Raw genomic sequence first — 9,186 nt, 5'->3', positions numbered from 1 at the left:
TTTGTCAATCCAGCGGCTTTTAGGGCGACCCTGTGGCCATTTCATGCCTCTTGGGCACCATTGGATGACAGAATTTGTCCAGCGGCCGTCCTTTCGACGAGCAATGTGCCCCGCTCGTCTCCATTTCAGCTGTTTGGCAACGTCTATTACATTGCGTACTCCTGTCTGCTTCCTAACCCATTCGTTTCTCTTACGGTCCTTTCGCGTGATGCCCAACATACACCTCTCCATGCCTCGCTGTGCGACTCTTAGCCTTTGGACATCTTTCGTGTTGAAGGTCCACGTCTTTACGTAAATTCCCCAACAACAAAGGTGTCCGGCAATGTTACCATTAAGGTACCAGTCCGTTAAGGTACCATTTCACCTAAACTATTCACCGCTACTCTTGAGGACCTATTCAGAAAACTTGATTGGGACGAAAAAGGTGTTCCAATTGATGGGGAGCACCTCAGTCACCTACGCTTTGCAGATGATATCATTATATTATTATCACAAGACCCGAACGACCTCCAAGGTAGAATGCAAGAACTCGCGGATGTCAGTCAAACGGTCGGCCTAAAGATAAATGTCTCAAAGACAAAAGTGATGAGGAACTGCTTTTCGGACCCTGGGATTATCCGTATTAATGGCACCCAACTCGAGCAAGTCAGCAGCTACGTCTATCTCGGATAGCAGGTGCCCATAGACGGAAGCATGCACAATGAAATTGCTCGCAGAACAAAGCTGGGATGGAGTGCTTTCGGACGCCTAAATAGTATCTTCAAGAATGACCTACCATTATGTTTTAAGCGTAAGGTGTTCAACCAATGTGTGCTGCCCGTGCTCACGTATGACTGGCTAAAGTCAAAAAAATAAACCATCGCCTACCAACTTGCCCACAAAGCAGCCGTGTCCATAAAAAAATAATGCAAATATGAATATGCGTCGGCATCCTAATCAACCGCACTGTAAACTTTACCTTGGAAACGGCAGGCGTATTTATAAAAAGATATCTGCTTATGCGTCTGGATCTTACAATTTAATTTTAAATATGTAATTGAATGTGTTAAAATAAATTGCATTGTTAATTTTAATCGAATTTTGAATAATTATGTATTTCCGACATCAATTGAGGGAAATAAAAATGTAAAACCAAGAACTAAATATACTAAAATAAAACTTGACTACAAAAATTACACCCAAATAGCAGGGGATAATGTAAATTCTTGGCACATAAAATCGAGGTTCCACTGTATTGATGTGTTAATGATCTGTGTTTCACTTTCATTAATATCAATAAACAAATAGCGGTGTTATATTGGATCACTTTGTTTTGAGAAGTACAGTAGAATCTCACTATTCCAGCACGATACAAAACCTGATAATGCCGAATTACTGGAATGTTTGGAAAACAGGAAAATAAAAAACTACATTAGATATATGTTCCTTTATTTAAATAAAAAATATATTTCCTACATACGGATTTAAAAAATAGTAAGTTTTATGGGTACATAAATATAATGTTTCTCTTTGCCAAAATAATCTCTTAAATATCTACAATTAATTTCTCACACTCAATCCTTGCTTAAAAACTCTCCTTCCGCATCATCCCGGCTCTCCTGGCTCAGATAGTGCCAGATTATAAACTTACCTCATTAGTATGAATTTTAATAGTTTTGACAGAAAACAACACATAGCCAATGCGGTGGCGAATGAGAGAAAGCGATGCAATAGGCTTGATTTAAATTCAGGTTGGAAGTTCCTGTAAAAATATTATCATATCCGCCCCGCCTAATTGCTACCCATTAGAAGAAGTTGCATCTGTGCATGTTCAAGGTTAAATTGTTCCACAGTAGTGAGAATCTACTAAGTATAACAGTAATACTAGAAAATGGAGAGCATTCTACCTGTCAGTTTTTTGAATGTTACATTACGTAATTATAATCCTGCTTTTTCTTCTAGAAAATAATATTATCGGTACCTTCTTATCTATCACATAATATTAATAATCATAATGTAATACAATGTTATGGTACCTATAAATTTTATTGTCCAGTTACCTAATAATTTGATCTTTATAGTATAATAATATATGTTCTTGATTATTGTCCTAATCTTCAAAATATTTAATTATACCTACACAATTTCTTTTACAGTTAATAAATTCAAGAAGTGTACTGTGGAAATTATTCAATTGAGAAATTCTTGTGTCAATTTAATATTTGTTAAATAATACTAATATCTTGTCTAGATAATTGATAATTTAAAGGCATTCTCTCTTATGTCATATTTTCTTACACATGACTGGATTTATATTGATATAAAAATTAACATAGGTAAGTATACCAAAGAATTATAAATATATTTTTAACACGTCATACAGATTTCACTAATCATGTTGTTATTGATAAAATTAAAGTGTACACAATAAATATTTTGGTAAAGCGTACTAAGTATCCCTTTACCTTTTCTCAATTAAATTATTTTATAATTTTAAACATATTTTATTTACTAGGAACTTGTAATAAAAACTAAATCCATTTATGACCATTACGAGTATTTTGATCTCTTAGAGGGACTTGCGTTATGATAACATTACTATTTAAAAAATATATATTATATGTGGTTATACCCCACACTCGGGCCTTTACATTATCACTAAAAAATATATTAATTATTAGTATAAGTATCCTCGATAAAACGATTCCCGCTATATATGTAATCATGCCTTGCGAACTATTGTCTCGGTAAATTATAATGTTCACTTTCATTATTCATAAAAGACCAGTAATTTGTATGAATGCTTTGTTTCATTCCATTTTTTCATATAAAATGTGGATACTTATTCAGGCATCTGCTAATTACCAAATGCCAAACTGAATATATAATATACCACCGACTGATAAAACCTTAAATTCTCTTCAGTTTAAAAAATCAATGATGTTTACCTTAGCTTTCCTTCAATTTGTAATGTTATAAGCCTAATTGGATGTTTGACAGTACATAATTAAGATTGACGGATTTAATGTATCTCGCATTACATATTATTATATTATAAGTGTGTCATTCCAAAAGCTGTCGCCTAATAGGTATCTATTATTTTAGCAGACCGAATATTTAGTATAATTCGCTTTCATGGGATAGTTTGAGAAAATCATTGCTTTGTAGGGTTCAAGGATTACGACTATCGCGAAATATGTTAACGTTATAATAAGGATTGTTTGATGTTTTCCGACATTAGGAGCTAGGTTAGGAAAATGGTGTTAAAAATGAAGATATTATATTTGTGAAATTTAATATAAAAATTGTCAATAATAATTATTGAAAAATTATTATTAATAGCACTAGAAGTCGGTGTTCAATGAGCTTAATTTATAAGGTGCACACAAATGTTTATTATCGTGATCCATATCTATTATAATTTAAAAAAATATATATTTCTATTGATTTATATTTGAAGAAATATGCCCAAATTATTGTTAGCCTTCTTATAGATTTTGTATGTTTTATTCATCATCGTTTAGTAGTTAGAGAACTTCTAATTTAATTCATCAGTGTGATGTATTGGATTGCGTCTTCTTAATTAAATTGCACAATGTTTATGTTAAGGTTTTGTAAAATACTTGCTGTTTTAAGTAAAATACAATTTGATAGAGATAATACCGAATCCAAATTAAGGTATTGGAAACTTCTACTTTTGATTTTCTGTACATATATGTAACCCATATGCTATTTCCTTCTTACGTGTTATATTATAATATATAAAAAAATAAAGAAGGTTTATATTTGTATTCACAGATCCAAAAGTAGAATTTTACAATACATTAGAGTATATAATATAATCTAGATTTTTATGTTAAAAGGCATGTACCGTTATTTTATTTTAAACCATATCCTGGAATTTGGATCTGTTAGATGCATAGAATGTTGAGCTATCATAAATCGAAGTAACATCAAAATTACATGCATAGATCAAAATAGAATTACAGTTATGAAAGTTGAAAGTTGGTGAGGCATCACATTCTGCAATTGGAATTTTAGTCATTTTGTAAATTTTGACTTATTAATATATTTTTTAATTGATATACAATTGTAAAAGTATGACAACTGCATAAAATAAATTGAATAATTATAATATATACTTAGTTAATATTATAAACTTTAAATAATTTAATGGTTACTTTAGAAATGGCAATGGAGTTCTGAAGATTGCGTCCGTTTACAGAAGTAAATGTCAACTGGTATTTAATACTACCAGTCTTTCGGATTTGTGTATATCAATACTCAAAATATTTTTTCTTTGTCGAAAACAAATAAACGACATAAACAACTATTTCTGATTTAAATGTGACAGTTTATCAGATTTTCAGGTTATCCGTAGTGCGCGCACTTCGGTTTACACCTGTTTACTTTAACGTTTCCCGCCAATCATCTAACAAACGGGTAAATAGTATTCAGTGATTTGTGACATTCTATGCATCTCAGCCTTAGTGATGAATCAATTATTCAATTTAAACTCAATGTTTTCCCAGAATTACTTGGTGTCAGTACATAATAATAATAAAACGCCTACTAAATAATGTATTCAAAAGTATTATACCCAACTACAATATTCACTTGTGAATCTAATTTGTAATAAAAACCAGGAAAGATTATTTTTATTAGTGTAAAGAAATATTTTTATTTTATATTATAATATTGTTACACTCTAGTAGTTGAGAAAGTGAGACAAATTATTGTTGAAAAAGTCTATTGCGCTTATGATAGTGTCTAGTCAACTGAAACATTACTGTGATTTTTTTCATCTTTATTATTTTAAAGACTGCGTTATATTTTTATTCTTATTCTGTTTACTTTTACTTTGTTATATGAGACCATAGATGGAGGAATTCGTTTCATTGTGAAACCACCGGATATTAAAATATTTATTGTCTTGTCAAGAAAACCTAACTACTTACTACTTGCAAATTTAAAGAATGATTTGGTTTTTAATTACACATTTTAAACATCGAAATATTTATTTTAGCTTATTGTGAATTTTTGAAATTTATTAATTCTTGTTAATTTTGTTATCATTACCGGACATTGCTATCTAATTTCGGAAGGTAATGAATTATTATTCAAGAAACTTTTCATCCTCTGTAATGTGCATGACCCTCTCTTATTTACTACAATGTGGAAGTTAACACATTGTCTTTAGTGAATGGCAGTGCATTAAGAAACATACCTACTCATAAATGGGGGGAGGGGGGAGGGAAATGATATAATTTTCAAGCCGAGGCAGAAACGCAATACACACTTTACTATCAGTGCTTGAGTTAATCATTTAAAATTTGGTTCATAAGAGAGTGAAAATAAAATTGGGATCGTTCATTGGGGTACCACTTTATATCACGATTACTTTTCAATCATATAAAAGTTAAACACCTCCCTTTAATCATTTATTGCATTGTATATTTCTTCGCAATGATTCAAATATACTTGAGTGGTTATAAATTTTAGATATTATCTGAACATTTTATATTTTGGAAATCATGTGCTCTCGGGGTTGTTTTGTTGAAATGTAAAATTTTCTTAAATATTTAGATAAAATCATTACGATATGGAACAAGCGTTTTAAAATGAGACTTAAGACATAATAATATAATTATAAAGGTTGAAGATATCTTGAAGATTGTCTCGCCAATTTTATTTTTGCCCATATTCTAGAATATAATATCCGGTTAACTTAATGTATTTTCATGTAAAGATATCCACAATGGCTATTTGAATGCCTTGGCATTGTATGTTAGTTATAGGTACTTATATAAACCTAAAAGTATCAAAATGTAACCATAATATTATACAATGATTAAATCATTATATTTTGTTGTAATCGCATGTGTATCATATTTGAGTATACATAAATAAAACTTACCAAATACAACAAAAGCAACATTTTATTCAAACAAAACCTTACACAATCAAAAAGTCGTATTTTAAACAAAATTACATTTAATCGAATCATAGAAAAGTCCTTAGCTTTATTTTGAATACAAAAATGAAGTGTAGAATAATAATTATGAAATGAGATGAGTAGAAGAAAGAATATCACATTGATTATAGATTATTAATTATTAGGCTGACGAATATACCTAAGTTGGTATAATAATATCATTCACACAGGTGTCGGTAAGATGAAAATAGTTTAAAAGAAAACATTATAGTAGGTAGTAAGTAGTAAGAAGAAAAAATAATAATGAAAAAATAGAAAAGATCAATCTTTGGTTTGTTACTACAAGAATCGACAATGCCGAACTCGCTTGAAAGAGAGAAACGTGTGTCATTCGTCTGTCCACTGTCCAGTTCACCAGTCGCGCTCTGATTATGTTTAATGTTTCAATTTTATTGAACCATAATCGTTTTTTGCCAATGCTTGCAATACGTTTGAAATCAAACAAAAAACAACGGAAGTTTTGTTGAGCAAATTCAATTACAAAACAAAAGTTATCCGGAGTGAAAATTTCATTCATGATGAATAATTTTTTCGCTTTATTTGCGCTTGCGTTATCTCCATTATATTCCAGTTTGAAAATAATTACGCGCAATTAGGAACAAAGAGTTGACGGATTGAAAATCGTTCTCTTTTTTTTTTAAATTTGACCGGAAATCCATGACGCGGTAAATTATTGTTTTCGGCGGCAATTCAAAAGCGATCGAATGGCATCATTGGCGTGCAAGAAGAAACGATTCGAGGCGGTGGGGAAGCTCGATTAGGTGTTATAAGATTAATGTTCATGGGCGTGAACCGGGAAATCAGCGTGCCATCCGAAAGCTCCGTGGTGTCCGGTGTGCGCTCCGTAGTCGACATAATCGTGACCGTCGTGATGGCCGTGGTGTCCGTGATGTCCGTGATGTCCATGGTGCGCCTGGCGGGATGGTCGACCCTCAGACGCGGCTGCGTCGGCATCATCTTCTGCAAATTAACATAGTTACAATACAACCGGGTACTGAAATATTGGAGTAATCGGGTGGCGTAACGCAACACACTTGAAAATATGGTTAGAAATGACACTACAGGGGTCCACAAGTGAAAACGAAATAGGTGAGCTGATGAATAGCAGATACGACCGAAAGAAACCTTGTTACATATTTTGAATGAATCAAAGGTTCCCCTTAGAATTATTCTGTATTGTTCACAAATTCTTTAACCAAAATAAATCACACAGATCGCAATTTATTCAGTTCAATTGAATTTGTTTCAACTCATACGGCTACGAAAAGAACACACCATTCGTATACTATCGTTAAAATAAGTTTTTGGTCCTCATACTAGGTACATATTATATCTTTACTGTTTTTACTAAGGGTCTCAAAATCATCCTTCTTTAATCCGCCACTGGCTCGAAGTTAAAATTATATTATGTATTTGTGACAGATATCTATCAAACAAAATGTATATTCGTGAAATTCTTACCTTGGATATAAGCTGACGGAGGTAGATATGCTCCAGCCTGTCTGGCCACTCGGACTGGTCCATCCTCTAATGAAGCTGGACCGAAACTCAAGAACTGGATATCATCAACTGGAATGGCGATGTATCTTGGCCTGGCGCAGGCACATGCTGCCAGGCATAGCACGGCGAACGATACGGCTAACTATTCGCAAACAAATAAATTGTATATAGATAATAATTAATATTATGTGTTATCGAAAATGTACATTCAATTAGAAACTATTCATCTTTTTCATCTTTTTCATGAAGCATCTTACCGATCACACAAACCATGACAGTGTATATTAAAAAAACATTATAATTAAAATTCTTACCCAAAATAAAAATATATGATATAGGTACATTAATACATTAATAATATTAGAATAATAATAAGCATACGAAAAAAAAATCAGAAAATCTTCTTACCAGTTTCATTTTGAAGTTACTAGGTACGCAAACAACCTAATGCGAGTGATAATTTAAATCTGAAACGTTTGTCATTTATACAAAATCGTTTTCACCAAAAAGTAAAATAGTAGGAGCGTTGTTAAAATGCCGTGGTTTTTCGTTTTGCATTTTTTTGCAAGACACCGACGCGACACTTATAAAGTAACGACCAGTGGCACACAATGGAAATCAATCGAACCATCGCAAATACAAAATTGATCAGCGATACTTTTTCATATTGTCAATAATTTTATTCAATAGCACTAAATAATTACCATCTATCCATAACATCCAATAAATTGACGTTTTTAGTTGTATATAATTAACTCGAGAAAAAAAATAATCATAGTATGTATACACTTACCTTAATAATAATAACACTCCGTTATCAATAAATTACCAACCGAACAACTATTAAAATGTGAAATTTCTTTTAAACCTACTTAAGTTTTTTCTTGCTATAAATTCATAGTACCTATACCGCGACGATTTTATAAACAAAACTAACTACCAACGTTGGATAATAATTAATTTCACAGTTTTATCTAATCCCGGGATTTAAAAAGACAATGAAATTGCGTGATATTGGGATTGTATTTCCATTTTCACCGTAGATGAAGCATAACGACTTCGTAAGAGACGTTTAAAAGTAATAATCGGTTGCTAGCACAGAACATACTAATAAGATAGAAATGCGAAATCAAGTTGCCACATACCAAGGCAATGAAACCAGCTTCGGTTTATTTCTTAATAACGGCCAGATAATAAAACGCATGCAATACAAATCCCACCGAGCGTCCTCAAATATTACCAATGCGCTTTTCGTCTGAATGTTTAGTTTATCCCCTATTTCTCCACACTCGAGAATTATAGCATCTTACAGCCTCACCCATAAGGCGACCCGCTTCCTTTATTGTTGTGTTCCCTGTATGCTTACCATTCCAGATTTAAAAAATGAAAAATACTGTATAAAATAAATGACATTTCAAGGAATTACGATGATAACCGTTGAGATCATCGTTGATTTATGATTTACTTTTAATCTAAAATTTAGATAGTTGGAAACGACTGATTGAAGACAAACCTACCGATGAACGCATTCAAGTAAACCCAATAGCTATAAAAAAGGTTTTATAGGTAGGTCGGTATCATTAGGCCTACACAATAAGTGAAACGTAGAAAGTTTATCAGTAAGAAATTTGTCTTTGCTAAGATAAGTAACTTTTTCGGTGGCTTGATTTTCGTCAGTTAAGATTAAAAAGTTCAATCCATCTATTTTTTAA

The 9,186-nt window shown here is 32.0% G+C and overlaps 1 protein-coding gene across 1 annotated transcript; it reads right to left on the bottom strand.

Annotated features, from left to right (window-relative positions):
- Positions 1–5,902: 5,902 nt before the first annotated feature.
- Positions 5,903–7,524, bottom strand: LOC147068280 (uncharacterized). The gene is made up of 2 exons (XM_085953237.1): positions 7,436–7,524; positions 5,903–6,934 (listed from the first exon to the last, which is right to left on the bottom strand). The coding sequence occupies exons 1-2, from the start codon at positions 7,496–7,498 to the stop codon at positions 6,665–6,667; spliced, it is 333 nt and encodes a 110-aa protein (XP_085809363.1). The 5' UTR covers positions 7,499–7,524; the 3' UTR covers positions 5,903–6,664.
- Positions 7,525–9,186: the final 1,662 nt, after the last annotated feature.

Source organism: Rhyacophila brunnea, unplaced genomic scaffold (assembly GCF_057557595.1).
Source record: "Rhyacophila brunnea isolate RB1 unplaced genomic scaffold, BYU_Rbru_1.0 scaffold_3, whole genome shotgun sequence".
Taxonomy (NCBI): Eukaryota; Metazoa; Arthropoda; class Insecta; order Trichoptera; family Rhyacophilidae; genus Rhyacophila; species Rhyacophila brunnea.
This window is presented reverse-complemented; position numbering and strand designations above follow the sequence as displayed.